The 16482-nt window shown below is 44.8% G+C and overlaps 1 protein-coding gene across 2 annotated transcripts in view; it reads left to right on the forward strand.

Moving 5' to 3' along the window:
- The first annotated feature begins 1008 nt into the window (after positions 1-1008).
- Positions 1009-16482, forward strand: part of SLC7A10 (solute carrier family 7 member 10) — a 41607-nt gene continuing 26133 nt past the window's right edge. For both annotated transcript variants that reach the window (XM_036390648.1, XM_036390649.1), the window contains exon 1: positions 1009-1106. In XM_036390648.1, the coding sequence (XP_036246541.1) occupies positions 1013-1106 (94 nt within the window). In that variant the 5' untranslated portion in view covers positions 1009-1012. The remainder of the gene's footprint in view (positions 1107-16482) is intronic.

The raw sequence follows: 16482 nt of genomic DNA on the forward strand, positions 1-16482 counted from the left end.
TAACCCAGCTGTAGCTCGTCAGCAGCCGCTGCCGGCCCCTGAGCCCCGCGGGGCTGTGAGGGACACGGGAGGGAGCCATGGCAGCCCCTGAGCCCCGCGGGGCTGTGAGGGACACGGGAGGGAGCCATGGCAGCCCCTGAGCCCCGCGGGGATGTGAGGGACACGGGAGGGAGCCATGGCAGCCCCTGAGCCCCGCGGGGCTGTGAGGGACACGGGAGGGAGCCATGGCAGCCCCTGAGCCCCGCGGGGCTGTGAGGGACACGGGAGGGAGCCATGGCAGCCCCTGAGCCCCGCGGGGCTGTGAGGGACACGGGAGGGAGCCATGGCAGCCCCTGAGCCCCGCGGGGATGTGAGGGACACGGGAGGGAGCCATGGCAGCCCCTGAGCCCCGCGGGGATGTGAGGGACACGGGAGGGAGCCATGGCAGCCCCTGAGCCCCGCGGGGCTGTGAGGGACACGGGAGGGAGCCATGGCAGCCCCTGAGCCCCGCGGGTGTGAAGGAGCCGGTGTAGGGTCCCTTCAGAAGTGTCAAACAACGTAGGAGGAAAGAGCGGAGAAACTTAAGTAAAAAGTACGGAAACCAGCCAATCTTGGGCATTGCCGTCTTAGGTTTAACTCTGGCGGTCCCGATGAAAAGCAATAAAACGTTTGTTCTGTACGTTATCGCACCGCCTCAACTAACAGAGCCCAAGAGGAGGCGGTGGCCCCGGAGCCCGCGCGGGGCGGCTCTGCCAGGGGGCCCGGGCACGGCGCCAGGCTGGCTCGTGGCGCCGGGCAGGACCCGCTGCCCGACACGCCGAATGTCCGAGCGCAGCGCTCGGCGCTGAGCCCTCGCTGCACAGCGCTGGCTCTGCTGTCCCCGCGGCCCCTCGGGGACGCACTGGCAGGTGCGGAGGGCGGCCGCGCCCCGAGTGACCGCAGCCCTCAGGGGTCCCGCGGCCCCCCCGGCCCGGCCCGGCCCGCGGGGCGGCGCATGCGCGCGGGGCCGCGGGGCAGAGCAGCGCGGGCAGCGATGGCCGGCGGGGAGCAGCGCTTGCCCGGCGGCCCCGAGCGGGTGGCGCTGAAGAAGGAGATCGGGCTGGTGAGCGCCTGTGCCATCATCATCGGTAAGGGCACCGCTGACAACCCTGACACGGGGCTGTGCTGCCGCTGCGGCGGGGGCTCGGCACCGGCCGGCGCGGGGACAGGCGATGCGCGGCTCCGCGGGCAGGTGTGCGGCACCGGCCGGGGGACAGCGCGCCGCTGCTCCGTGCGGCTCGGCCCGCGGCGAGATGGACAGCGAGTGGCTGTAACACACGGTCCGTGCTGAGGTGCCAGCCGGACTGAGCCCCCTGTGCCCAGCCGTTCAGCGAACGCCAAATCGCGAGGTGTGCTAAAGTCTGTCCTGATGCCCGGTGAGCTGCTCAGGCTTCTGCGGCGCTCGCTTATCAGGCTAAACCAGTTGATTATCTGAGATCGGGGCTCTGCAAAGTGCAGGTGGCAGCGTCGGCTCTCGGAAGGCAGCGCTGGGCTGTCCCGGAGCCGCGGTGGCGGCAGCGCCAGCTGGCAGCGGTGCTGTCCCTCAGCAGCAGCCGTGGCTGGCAGCGGTGCTGTCCCGCAGCTGGCAGCGGTGCTGTCCTGTCCCGCAGCTGGCAGCGGTGCTGTCCCTCAGCAGCAGCCGTGGCTGACAGCGGTGCTGTCCCTCAGCAGACAGCGGTGCTGTCCCTCAGCAGCAGCCGTGGCTGGCAGCGGTGCTGTCCCGCAGCTGGCAGCGGTGCTGTCCCTCAGCAGCAGCCGTGGCTGGCAGCGGTGCTGTCCCTCAGCAGACAGCGGTGCTGTCCCTCAGCTGGCAGCGGTGCTGTCCCGCAGCAGCAGCCGTGGCTGGCAGCGGTGCTGTCCCTCAGCTGGCAGCGGTGCTGTCCCGCAGCTGGCAGCGGTGCTGTCCCGCAGCAGCAGCCGTGGCTGGCAGCGGTGCTGTCCCTCAGCAGACAGCGGTGCTGTCCCTCAGCAGCAGCCGTGGCTGGCAGCGGTGCTGTCGCCAGCAGCCGTGGCTGGCACAGCGGTCAGCAGCAGGACTGAGCTGCTGCTCCCATAACAGATGAAAACTGGGAAATTGGGGCAGGGTGTGCTCAGCTCTGACCCTCCGTGTGCTCCATCACTGCTGGGGATGTGAGGGCAAGCGTGGGGCAGGAAGATTCGCCCAGGTCAATAAAAGCAGCCCGTACTAACGCAGTCAGCCTCAAAACCCCGCAGGAAGACCCAGCCGTTCTGTCACCAGAACCCGGGGACAAGGCTGGCAGTGACAGCTGTGTCAAGGTGCAGGGCAGCACAGGGAGGGAACAGCGGGCACAGCAGGACCTGCCACATCCATGGGGATGCACTGCTCAGTGGCAGAACTGCCTGGGACACCCCCATGTGTCTCTGATTGATGTCACCAAGCTTGAGGAAGAGGACTTCACTGCATGCTTCCTATAGGTGATCATAATGCCCTGCTGCAATTTTATGCTCTTAGTCATGTATGCCTCTATGTCCAATGTAGGTGGATATGGTCTTGCAAAAAAAAAAAAAAAAAAATCAGTGCCATTGAACAGGATCATTGTGAGCAAGGCTGTTATATGAAAGGAAAATATTTCAGTCCATTCCCCTAGTGAAACACTGAAATCTGTATCTGCAGTTTTTGGGGAGATGTGTTCTACATATCCAAAAATACCTTTATTTTGAATCCCTCAGTAAATTTAAGGGGGAAATCTCGGTTCTGGATCTCAGTGGAGCTCAGATGACCTTGTGTTAGAGGGAAGTTTTGAGTGCTGCACTTTGCTGTAGGTAAGGCACTTCCAGGATTAGGAATTCCCTGAGTTGCTATTGGCCCCAGGGAAGATTTATGGCATCTCTGTCATTTATTAGGTATGACAGAATGGTACCTTGAGACTGCTACCCTTCTCTCCTAGTCAACCTTTCATCAACCTTATTTGCAATATCCTGCAAGCAGAATTCATATATGTCATGCCTGTCCAAAATAAATCTTGTGAAATAGCCTCTCGTCTAATCAGGGACATTTGAGCAAGGAAAAGCACTGACATTCTTGATAAAGTGTAGTACTCTCAAGTGATCTAAGTGTTAGAGAAGGTTATCTGCTTTGCCACATAAAGCGTGAAAATTCTTTTGCAAATTTCCCCATATTTTCATAGAAGACATTTGAAACACAACCATAGGATCCTATTTTTTAGTTTGATTTGTTTGTCTGCAGATGCATGAAATTACATCACGTATCAAAGACTTCTGTAGCAAAGTGGTATGTAGAAGGAATAGTCTGGCTTTGTAGGTTTCATTGCATAAAACATGACAGCTTCAAATCAGAGGACACTGTGAATTACACCAGATAGGCTTGCAAGCCATTACTGGAGTTAACTAAATGAAATCTTATTTAAGACTCCTTTATAAAAAAAATAAACTAGTTGATCCAAGTTGTTATTAGGCAACCAATTAATTCACAAATTTTCTGTTTAATAGAATTTAACCTAGGTAGAAGATTTATTTCCAAGTGAATGAATAGCATGGAAAAAACAGATGCAGTCAGTGTGTCAGAGCCTGTGGAACAGGCCGAAGGACAGACCAGGACTTTTATGTCAGCCATCATATTGGATTGCCTGGTTTTGAGTGGAGGAGGGAAACCCATTTCAAGGGTTTAGACATCAGATTCTGATGCATCCCACAGCAAAGTCATACTGAGAACACCAAGAAAATCAGAAATCACTTTTGAAAAAACCTCATCTTGCTCTGTATGGACATAAGGATTATGCTTTCTTATTTTTCTTTAAATGTTCTTGCAGGTACAGAAAATATATGAGCATATTTTTATATTATCAAATAGAAATTTGATGCTGTGATCTGCCAGCATTACACTAAATGTTCTGGTTTAGCTGACTGTTCTACAATTCTAATCAGCTGCAGGATGGATATAGAGAATTATAAACTTCTAGTAATTAGGAGGAGGAAACATGAGGCAGTATTTGAAAAATACTGTAAATATGAATTTATAAATACATGATTAATAAGTTTGTGGTTGCCTTCTGTACACTAACTCTGCTTGTTTAAAATAAGGTATTAGATGAGTTGCAGAGCTGGGGAGTCAGTGCTAGGGAGGAATCAGCAGGCAATGACATGGAGTGAAAGAGAAGGCTTGGGGGTGGAGCACACTGTGTTTGAGAATATTTCAATAATGGCAGGATGCAGACTGCAGAATTTGCAGTCTGCTAGCAGAGACTCCATCAGAGTTGCAACCAGGAGAATAAAAGCAGCCTCTGTGGGGACAGCAGGTTAAACATCCATGGCTGTTAAGCTCAGGGGGGCTCAGCCTGCCCTGTGGTACAGTCACAGACTGGTTCAGGGAGCAGGAAGGGCACAGACAGCCTGGATCCTGCCAGTTGTCCTGAAGCTCCCATGCCCTGTGCTAATTCCATGGAAAACAGGTCTTCCTTTTCAATCTCTTGACATGTTTTGAATTGTAGGGGAGTTTTCTTACTACTTTCACAACCGAGTATTTATCAACACAAATTGCTATGCTATCTTACTGCACTCACAAAACTCATCCTTTCACTTCTTTATCCTCCTTTTATAGAGGTTGGAAAGGCTTTGCCATAAGAAATACTAGTCATCTAACAAAAAACTATGCAGGAAAAAAACCCCATAGTAAACTACATCAAATTAGGACTACATCCTTCCTATATCCACCCCATAGAACAGTCTCCTGATCTCTTCCAGCAGCCTAGCTTTTGTACAACATAAGTCTATCTTTCATTACTTCATTTATATTTTTTTACTCGTTTACAAACAAGCCTGATTAGAGAAGAAGGCTATTTCCAAAGTTTATTTCACACTGAGGCAGAGGACAGCTCTTCTGAATATCCTGATGTAAATACAGGTACTGAATACAAAACCTTTTAACTCTAAATAGAGACTGGGAGTTAATGACTGTAAAACTGAACAGTGTTTAGTAGCAGTAACAAATCTTTCTGGCAATTCATCTCTGTCACAGAAAGAGCACTTTTGGAAAGTGCCTGAGACATGCTGTAGAAGCACCCAAACTGCTCTGTCTCAAATGTGGTTATGTACAGTGAAAAAAAATGATCTAATGCACTCACATGCACTGCAAATCAATCTTGCCAGTACTTAAATGAAGTGATACAGCTTAAAAAGTAGTGACATACACGTGTTATTATGTCCTAGGTAATAACATATAGATAGAATTGTTTGAAATCCACACTAGATTTATTTGGCAGAGGCAGAAATCAATGCTGTATTTAATTGAACAGTTATTTCATGCACATACACATAGCTGGCTTCACATCTCATTTGTAGAACTGTGTATGTAATTAAGATTTTTGAGCACAGGCATCTTAGCTATACAGTGCCTTCCTTGGAGTCTTGCCTGTGCAGATAAAAAGCCAAGTAGAAAGTTCCATGACTTGATGTAATTTCTACCACATTCCATTGTTCTTTAGAAAAGTACAAGAACTAGAAAGTTCAGGCTGATTAATGTCTTAAAGCAGCCTAGTTCCTTGGGTCTGAACAACAAAATTCACCATTCATATACTAGAAATGGATATTTGACTGTATACACAAATTGTATATAACACATGTAAATATATACATTTATATTGTATATAACACGTATACATATATAACGTGTAAAAAGGGTTGTTTGACTGTTTAATACAGATCAAGCAACATTATATAAAACAAACAGTTAAACATCTCTTAAAGCCTTTATTTATGTGGTTGTAAAACTGCATGAAAGTAGCCATAGGGTCATACTAGCATTGTGATGAAATCTGTTGTATACTCATGAATGATTTAATATCAGGTTATATGAGACTGACTAGAAGACTTACAAATTCAACTACAATGAAATATTTCAGCTAAAACTAAATACATCTCCTTATTTTGCTGAGCACAGGCAGGCAAGTTATCTGCATCAGCTGACTTGGCACTGCTTAAAAAATGCTTGCTGTACTTACTCTGCTCACACATGAATTTGATGTAAGATCCCTTATAAACTGGTTCCTGATTCAGGTCTAGTGACAGTAACAAAACTATGTTCAGCTGACCAGTGAGGTGTATGTTCAGTTTTTGCTAGTTCTGAAAGTAACTTTCTGGAATTTATCTGTCCAATTGCCCAGATGACAGCACAGGCTTGCTTCCATCCTAGATGAGGTCATTTAAGCACCCTGTGGATGTCTCAGCAGAATGCCCACAAGCTGAGAAACCTCCTTCCATCAGAGATGCCTCCTTAGGCAGAGTTGTCCTGGCCTGAAGTGCAATTTACTGCCCACACCATGGCAATCCATCAGGAGAACAACTGAGTTGCCTTGGTTGTAATTATAATTATAATTGTAATTATATCTGCCTGTCATCATACTTACATACAAATAATTGCATATGCATGTACATGGAAGTTTTATTTGCATAAATATCACTTCCCAGTGCAGCACTCCAATGTGATTTTCCTCCTTGTCAGTAACAAAAACCATTTGCCAGCCTTCCTGTGTGTCAGTTAGCTGTCTCCTTACTGCTGTGCCCCTGCCATTCTGACATCCCTTCAAACCCCACAGATAGTCTTTGCTGGCAGAAATCTAGGCAGAAACAGGATTCAGCAAGCTGCTAGCTTAACACTGGGGAGAGGGAACACATGGAACTGGGAACAGCCTTCATATTCCCCTTTTGCAAGTGGAAATGGATAGGTATTCATGCACAGTGCTTGCTGTAGCCTCTCTGGTTATGTTTCATGTGCCACCATTGCTTAAGTGGACTGGGTTTTGGTCATTGAATCAGATCCATCTGTTCATCAAGTAACATTTCAAATCATTAGGAGATCATTACTAGTCAGACCCAATGGACTTCACTGGAGCAGTACCCAAGTTACAGAACTGCAGCAGAAAGAAAGATGTATGAAAAAGATAAAAAGCAGAGAACCACCACCCACATTACTGGATGATTTTTGCTGATTTCTGTGATCCTGCCTGGAGTCACTGAAAACAGTGTTGTTGCAGCAAGAGTTTTCTCCCTCTCTGGATCCGTGTGAGAGCATTTCACTTTTATAGCTAACTCAAGTTTCAGGACACACTTTTGTTTGGTGACTTGTGAGAGTAATACAGATTACACTTCAGTGCTTCTCTCTCTCAAAAAAAAATGTTTCTAGACACTTTAGAAAGGAGTCAGCCTTCTTTATCTGTTACACACCTTGCTAACTAAGATTTTGAGCGTTTAGTTCCACATGGCACTTACTGATGTAACACACAAAGTATTTACAAATGCACAACTGGGTTTTTTTCAGGGCAATAGTTCAGGATCGAGCTCTGGACTGTAATTCAGTGTCTTGTCCTCTCATAAATGCAAATTATGGTTTAGTAAAGTCAGCAGTCAATCTTTGTTTGGGATAAATGGCACATATTCCTTACTAGAAACCACAAAGACACTTTTGAGGGACTTGTGAATGATTTTTCCATATAGCCCAGAGGCTTAGGCTCATATTCAAAACTACTGAAAATTACATGTCCACATTCCATATGTACATTTAAGCTGCTAAGTAGCCATAATTTGGTATGGCACCCAATAGGAAAAAGGGTTCAAACTGCTGAGAAAGATCCAATCCTGCAGCTGGAAAAAAACAAAGCTGGAGATCACAGAATCACTGGGTTGGAAGAGACCTTCAAGATCAGCAGTCCCACCCAGCCCCAACAGCTCAACCCTGGCACCCAGAGCCACATCCAGGCTTTGTTAAACACACCCAGGCATGGGGACTCCACCACCTCCCTGGGCAGCCATTCCAGCACTTTATCACCCTTTCTGTAAAAACTTTTCCTAATATCCAACCTGTATTTCCCTTGGCCCAGCAGATGCCCGTCCAAAATGCAAGTTACATTTATGGCATGATATTTTACATATTCTCACATTCTTCAAGACTGTTCCAACATACAGTTCTCCATCAGAATTGTTTGGGGTAGCCTTTCACTTGAGTTTAGGGAGATGAAAACAAGCTGCAGTTTCACTTGACAGTAAAAAAACATGGCAAAGTTCAAATTAAGGTTGGTAAAAATTGAGGGAGATTCTGCAGCTTCTCTGGGCTAGCAGCTTACCTCTGAGACTAAACTGACTTACAGAGGAAGTCTAAAAAGGAGCTGTAATTAGAAATTCCTGGGGGGGAGGAGAGCCCTAAAAGCCTTAATTTATATATATATATTTACTGAATATTTCTGGAGAAAGAAAAGGGTTTTATTTGTCCACAGATGTGCCTTTCTGTTGCAGTCTATATCAAGGAGAATTCAGCATGTGAAGTCCCACATGTACAGTATGAAGAAGAAAAAAAAAACCCTAAATTTGTATTTTTCTGCAACAATTGCCACACAATTCTGTCTCCAAGTCATTAGCTATCAAGTATTCATTGACTGATGGTTTTGGTTTGAGTGGATTTAGTTTGGGTGAGTTTTGCTAGTTTTAGGGGGATTTTTACATTCTTACCTTCTAAAAAAAGTAGGAAATTCTGATTGAGACAGAGTGACTCTGATCACAAGGCTGAATCAATGAGCTCTGCAGTGAGTGCCAGGAGTTCAGATACAACAGCAACTCCTTCCTTGACAGATGAACTAACAAAGGTAGCATCCTTTGCTAAGTGTCTCACTCCTGATCTGGCAGTACAGTGCCTGCTTTCAGCAGTGCCATAAATCTCCACTCGTGTTCCCTTTTCCTGTGCCTTGCAGCTCATTTCCTTCTAGCATAATGTAGCCTTTTCTGTTGAGAAAGTCTGCTCTGCTTTGGCAGGCTCACAACAAGCAGAAATGGTTTGGTGGAGGTTTAGCTTTTTTTTTGTTTGCAGCTTTTCATGTGCCAAACTTTTCCTTTTGAGACCCTGTTTTTTGTTGTACTGTGGGGGGAGTTTCTACTAGCTGCCACACTTTTTTGTCATCTTGATTACAGCATGATAAAATGAGAAGGCATTTGTCAGTACTGAAGTGCCCCAAATATAAAACATCCTAACAGTGTTGTGTTATTCTGCTGGTCCTTAAAAACCCAGGACTCTCCCAAAGAGTTCTTTAGCAGATGTTCCATGGCAAGGAGCAGGGAGCCAGCAATCCAACATGGACTGAGCATCTCAAACCTTTTAAAATGCTTGCAGCCCTGTCTGTATAGTGAGAGAGCATAGAGAATATGCAAGCCCTGTTGTCCTGCAGAGCAAAGAGATGTGCAGTGCTAAATACATTTATTCATCCACAAAATCTCTTTATGCAGTATTAGTTCATTCTCCCAATGTTTTCTTCTGGCACTGGCCTTGCAAGTCAGGAGTGAAAAGCAAGATTTGAAGAGTGACTGTCTACAGACTGTTCCCATCTTCAGGAACTTGCAGGTGCTGGTGTTCTGATGGCAGGGTAATGTACAAACCAGTGTGGTGTTAGGCTGAGCTCTTTAAATTCTTCCTTCTACACATGGTTCATCATCTCTTTCAGGCAATAGAGACAAATTCCTCTGGATCCCAGAGCAAGGAAAGTGGTGAGGGCTATACTGGTGATGTACTGGCCTGAGGAATTTCTGTATCATTGAGTCATGGAATAACCCCTGAATTGCTCTGATTCATTGGACACTTCCTTTAGAATAGTACCAAAACTTACAGAAAACTGAAATCATTTTGCATCTGAAAATCAAGTTGAATTCTTTTTTATCTGATCCTTAAATAATGGCATAATCACACTTCACATGTGGGACCAAAATATCAGAAGTGTAAAACATGCCATTTAAAAGCAGTAAAACTTCAGAAAGGTTACCTCTAACTCCAAGAAATAGGTCAGTGATCTGGATGAGTGGCAGTTTTTCTGCTGTGAAAAACAATAGCTCTTTCATCAGCTATATGAAACTGCTTAATCTAGATCAGGCCAAACATCTTAAAATAGTATAGCACAAAAAATGATGTTTGAACAATATAAAGGCCTTATTTACATCCACAAATAACAGGAGAAACCAAGCTAAGGAAGAATCTCACTCTGTTGAATACACTGGTCAGAGAGCTAAAATCCACAATATTAATGTGGTCTGTGGCAATGGAAGTCACAAGGCCTGTCCATCACAAAATTATTAATTCACATGTTAATTCACACAACACACAGGCATGTTAATTATTGCATATTAACTCTGGGTTAGAAAATCCAGGAATGAGCAGTCAGTGTAAAAAGTTGTTCTCTTACAGAGATGCATCCAGACAGTGGAAGTCAAAAGCTGAGGTCTGAATATTGAAACACCTCCTCTGTAACACAAGGAGTTTTGTGAAAAGGCCATTGCACTTGTGTACACATATATGACATTATAAGCTACAGGTGTAACAAGAAAAAATATCCTTGCTTGGCTTGTCTCCCAGTTCTTCAGTGTCTTCCATCCTTTTGCTGTTAAATTGTGTAACTATCCTGAGAGGAGCAGAAAAAGCTATTAACTGGTGCCACATATTCCAGGTTTTCAGTGGGGTTGTGCTGTGACATTGCTCCTGGTCAGGCCCCATGAAGAAGGCTGATGAATCCAGAAGAGTTTCTTGCCTCCCTGCCCACCCATGCCTTGGAAAGGATCAATATATCTTTCTCCATAAACCTGAAGTTAATGACTCTCAAGGAATGAGGACTTACAGCTTTAAAGTGTGTGCTTTTATATCATAAAAATTCATCCTTTTGTACAAAACACACAAGGGATCATTTTTTCTTAGGGAGTTGCAAGAAAAGGACTGACAAGAATGAAAATGTGGGGTTGAGTTCCTTGTCTGGATTATTTCAAAATTCTTTAGCAGCTCTCCTGAGAGCTTAATAGGACAGATTTACTTGTTTGCTTTAAGGGAGGTCACCTCAGCCTATATTTCATTTTGATTTCCCCATGGCTCATTTTTTTCTCTGCCCAGATTTTGTCCTGTTTTGATAGCAGATTTATTCTTTGGTATCTGGGGTTTCAAGTCTTGTTTTATCACTAACCTAAACCAACTCAGACAGTTCTGATGTCCTGAAAGGGATAAAAAAACTGTATCAGAAATGTCATTCTAGCTCTCCAGAAATACAGGTTTCTTTTTTCTGATACTTTTAAATGCAGTCTGAAAACTTGAAAAACCATACATTTTGGAAACCTACATAATGAATTCTTTTTATTAGAGTCTTGAAAATAGTAATAGCCTTAGTTAGTACAAAAGAGCAGAGAGTATCCAAGCTTGTTAAGCTTGCAAACACTGTACTTTGACTCAAGTAAATTTAAAAATAGCTGAATCAGTATTTTAAAGAATAAAGGAAAGAAGTGTTTGATTCTGGTGCTGTCCTCACATGCCTAGCTTTTAGCTTGAAAGGGATTTCCATGTGTGTGATAGAATAAAAATATTTGTAATTTTAAAAAAAGCTGACAAAAAAAGCTGACAAATCACATTTTTTGTACTCCTGCTAGTAGATCTTGTTGCAATTAAGCCATTTCTTATGGTAAACTCTGCCAGAAACCAGTAGGACACAATGTCTCCATGTTTTTTGGTTGTGGACAGGGCCAGTTCCCTAGCAACACAGCAAGATTTAAGCAGACTTTACAAAAGGTGCCCAATCCTGTACATATTACAAGTGCATAGAGAAGGAATAGCTCTCCTTCACATGCTTGTGCTCCTGACAGGAAATTAAAGACTCTTTTCTTAACTGGTCCCAAGTCCCTCAAATCCTGCTGAAGGCAACAGGAGTGAAGGACTTCATTGCCTCATGGGCTTTAAATTAAATGAAAGTAGCTGGATGCAAACTCATTAATCCTTGATTGCCCACATACCTGAGCAAGGCTGGCAGTCAGGGAATGAGCCTTGCTGTGTTCAGCTTGCACAGCAGAGAGCAAAGCCAACAAGTGTCATCTGTTCTCATGAATTGAATTTACAGGGCCAGTCCCATTCCCCCATTTTACCCCAAACCCAAAAATGAGCACTCTTGTCACTGAGCAAACACAGCCAGGGGCAGGAGCAGCATCCTGGCTGCCCTTTGCAGCTGCTGGGATCATCCTCTATTTCAGACAGGGAAGGGGCACACAAAGGGCAGCAGGAGCAAATTCACTTTTAGCCACCCTCTGACAGACCCTTCCTGAAGAAGGTCTGTGAATATACCATCTACTGAAATGCCTTTGCTTCCTTTTGAGGCCCTCTGAAATAGGCTGAGCAACTCTTGAGCTGCTCACAAGCACTAGAACTGAAAAACCAAAAACCAAGCAGAAAACTTCTGTAAAGTGACATTTATAAAGAACATGCTTCAACCATAAGTCTGATACTTTAGGAAACCAGGGAAGAAGAAAACAAGACAGATCTCCAGTCTCTTGCAAAGCTAGAACAGAAGGTGTGGATTATAAGCAGGGTCCCACACACTGTGATGGCAGGGATGTTCAAGTCTGTGTTAACATCTATTTTGCAGGATTAACTAATTTAATTCCATGTTTCTGTGTACTCAGACTATTCTTTGAACAAGTTTTTCTGTTCAGGGGCAGGAGTGACATTCTTTTGATGAAGTTTTTGTACAGCTGGTCAACTGCTTAGATAAACCTGTTACATAAAGACATCAGTGAGCAACATGAAGTTCATCATTCTCAAGATACCTAATTTCAAAAGGTAGTTGTGATATCTGCAAATACAAGATTCATACATGCATAAGAATATTCTATAGAAATGTTGCTAACTCCTGATCATATTACAACAGGTCCTTAAATTCCCAGATCAAAGATATTTAAGAACTGCAAGGAAAGCTGTCATTTCTTTTGGAAATCCAGGAGTTTCTAGTTCTCTGCAGTAAAATTGTCTAAACATGTTCTTTAAAATAAATTATATATTTAAAAATAAAGTCAAGATACAAGTCAGCACTGGTTCTAAGTAGATGAGGACAGCAACACAGCATCATAAGTGGTGTCTGTCAAAGTATATACTGAGCTGGTAAGTGTTTGTAAATCTCATTTAAACTCAGGTTGAGCTGTTTACCAAAGTGCATTTTGAGTTAAATGCAAGCTTTAAGTCAGGTATCATTGTGCAATAGCTGTTCCCACCCCAGGAACATAAATACCTTTTTTTTTTTTCCTACAAATTCCACTTCAGTTCATTGACCATAGCCTATCTTTGTATTCCTTGATAAAACAGAGATAAAGCCACTTAGAGATGTGAATGCTGAGATTACTGTGCTAAGAGATAAAACTAACACAGATTTACAGGCAGAAGAATGTAAACTTGAGAGATTTAATGATTTCCATTTAAGGAGGTGTGAAACCTGCAACAACCCCAAGCTTTGCTAAGAAGTTCATGTCTTGTTTACATCTGCATCCAAAATAAGAAGGTTGTGTATGATCCTAGGCCATGGCAGTAGACCTTACAGGAGACTCTCAATCAATCTTTCCTCTCAATAACATGAGCTGTAACACAGCAGTTGATGTATTGGGATGATTTCTTACTGCCATTTTCATATAGCTTTGTTTTAAATATGTATTGCCAGGAATTTCAGTTCAGGAAGGCACTTGGAACATTTTAGCCTTTTAATATTCAGGGTAATATTGAAGAATAAGCTTTGCCTTAAAAGTTTAGCATCCTGAAGTTCCCATTATACCCCTTCAGAAATCAAGGGTCAAGTGGTGCCTGGTTTAGAGATGCTCTTGATGGATCCCAAGTTTGCAGAAGCTGTGTAAGCACAGTGAAAAATCCACCAACTAGCCAGAGTCTGAGGACACTTCTGCTGGGCTCATCTTTGTGGGATCAGAGCAGAAGGCATTAAACCCAGTAATTTGAGAGGAAATCAGAAGCAAGAGTGGCAATTAGTTTTTGCTTTATTTGCAGCTGAGCAATCAAGTTCAAGCTGTGTTTTTTCCCCAGACCTGCTCATTCCTGTCATGCTGCCCCATAAATCCCCATGGTGTCCCTTGGCTGGTGCAGGGCACACATGGGTGTTTGGCAGCCATGACTGAGGGTTGCAAGGACACCAGCACATGCAAACAAAGTTTTCACTTGCAAGGAGGAACATTTTTCACAGCAGAAAGCTGCAGAGGTAAGCAGGGAGTGTGGAGCAATGGGGGGGTCAGAGACATGTGCCAGCTTCCAGGCTGCTTTCTTCCTCTAGAGCCTACACTTGTCTAACAAAAAAATCCTTCTGTGTGCTGTGTAACTCTCCAAATTGCATCCTGATGTTTTCTTTAATCTTTCTGATTTGGCCAATGGCACATCCTTGAGGACTGACAGCTTTCAGGAATGGACAGCAAGAGGCTTCCACACTGGGCAGCAGCTGCTGATGGATTTTCCAGACTGAATAATCTGTTCACTGTGATCAATCACAATGAGCAAAAAGAATATAGTTAGGGGGAGAAAAAAGGGAAAAAATCCAGCATTTTCCAATAAAACAAATAATGCTTCAAAGATGGTGGAGGGGTGTTTACCATTGGCATGAGTGGGGCTGAAGAGTGGCCTGCTGAAGAGCTGTGGCTGTCCCATTGTCCTTGTCTGAGCCACAGCACTGCCCAGCACAGCTGAAGTCTTTGGCTCTTTTCACAGCTGAGTTGGTGAGCTTTACAGCAGCATTTTGGAACTGCTTTTCTTCTTGGTAAATACCAAAAATCATTGCAGGTGTAGAGAGCCCTGTGAGAAATGCAGCTGTCACTTGTGGGATTTCTCAGCTGAGGGACAAACATTAAATCAGCTGAATGGGCTGGCATCTGCCCCCTAAGCCACCACAGAAGGACCATCTCCACTGGCAGGTGCTTTCCTTAAAATCAGAATTTATCAGAATTTATCAGTCACACAGTGTCCCTCATGTCCTCCAGCATGCTTGCAGGGCAGAGCTTTACACACTGCCCATTTCTACATCAGGGGATTTCACAACACATTTCTGCCATTTGCAGGTAAAATTCCAGTCAGGATATTGAGATGCAGAGAGCACAGAAAGCAGATGTTGGACAGATACCAGGGGCCAAAGCTACATAAAGCTGCAGTGTTTGCAGAGCACTCAGTGGGCAGAGCTGCACCTTCTTACCAGGGCAACCCAGGCATTGTCACAGGGATCCTCCATACCCCTCTCACAACACCAAGGTAGGCTTAGGCACTCAGTTTCTCTTTGGAAATCAGTAGGAGGGTTGAAGCCTCTCTCCTTTACTTCAAGGGTCACAGTAGCTTCTTTATGTCCCACAGTCAGGGGGGAAGTTTGAGCCTCTGTTCCCCATAGGTGCCACTGCCAGTGGGGATGCAGTGGGAACCACCAAGAATTACTGCTCTGCAGCTGTCTGTGGGCTTCCCTCATCCTTACCTGCCAGCACTGCCCTGCAACAAACCCTGCTCAAGGCCCCTGATGCCAAGGAAGACAAAAGAGGAAGGTGCAGTATGGAGCTGAGCAAAAGCAGCAGGTTGTAATCCCCTCCTGGCACAGCTGTAGTGCTGCACAGGCTGCTCTGAGTGCAGCAGGCTGTGGGAGCTCACAGTGACAATATCCCACTGGAAAAGTCTCCCAGTCCTCAGGAGAAGGCTTTTTCTGATGTTTCTGCCTTATCATTGCAGCTACAGAGAAGGGCAAGGGAGACTGAGGTTTCCTCTCCATGGTAATGAAATGCAGCCCACATACCCCAAGGCTGGCAAGAGAAGAGGAGAGCAAGTCAGAAGTTAAGGAAGTAGAGAAGTCAGACCAAGTACAAGAGTCAGAACAGAGGAGCAGGAAATAAAGCAGTGGACTGTGTGCCTGAAAAGAGGAGACAGAGCCTGCAGCCTGTGAAAGGATTAGCAGAATAAAAGGAGTTTCAGTTTAGAGCAACAACAAAATCCTATCATAGAGGCTTTGAAATAAACACACTGTAACAGTGTTAATCAAATAAAACTGAATAAAACCATTTACTAGCAGACATCTGTCATCTTTATTATTTCCCATGTTCCTAAGAGGTCTGATCCCCAGCACCTCCTGGGGATTTATCTGCCTTGGTGCAGATCTGTGCTCTGCACACACCACCTGAATGTCCAGCAGGGCAGGACTGGCACTGACTGATAGGGACCACCAGGTTTCCTTCTCAGTTGTAAGTCCTGCAATTTTGGACCAAAGGACAAAAGGATTTGTAAATTCTTCAATCAAACCTAGTGTATGCTCACATATGTACTCAGGAGAGCATGATGCTTGCCACCCAGAGAACTGGATCAGAGGCTCCAGTGCTGGTTTTGGTTATTGGAACATCTGCATTTGACTCAAGTACTATAATGAGAATGTCCCCACATTGTACCTCCTTTGGTGAGGTCCTTATGGTACAGATGTGCCCTTCCTACAAGTAGTCAACACATGCCAAAGGGACCTGCTTTGAAAGCTGTTGTATTTTGTGAATACCATGTTACCAAAACAGAGGCTTAAAAGCTTTCCTGATTAAGTTTCTCTAACCTGCTTCTGTTGAAGAAAAGTAATTGACAAATTATCACTAATTTTACAAAATTAGACATTTTAAACCACCACATTTTTGTGGGTTTAAGCTGCTGGGTAC

Source organism: Molothrus ater, chromosome 12, assembly GCF_012460135.2.
Source record: "Molothrus ater isolate BHLD 08-10-18 breed brown headed cowbird chromosome 12, BPBGC_Mater_1.1, whole genome shotgun sequence".
Classification (NCBI taxonomy): domain Eukaryota; kingdom Metazoa; phylum Chordata; class Aves; order Passeriformes; family Icteridae; genus Molothrus; species Molothrus ater.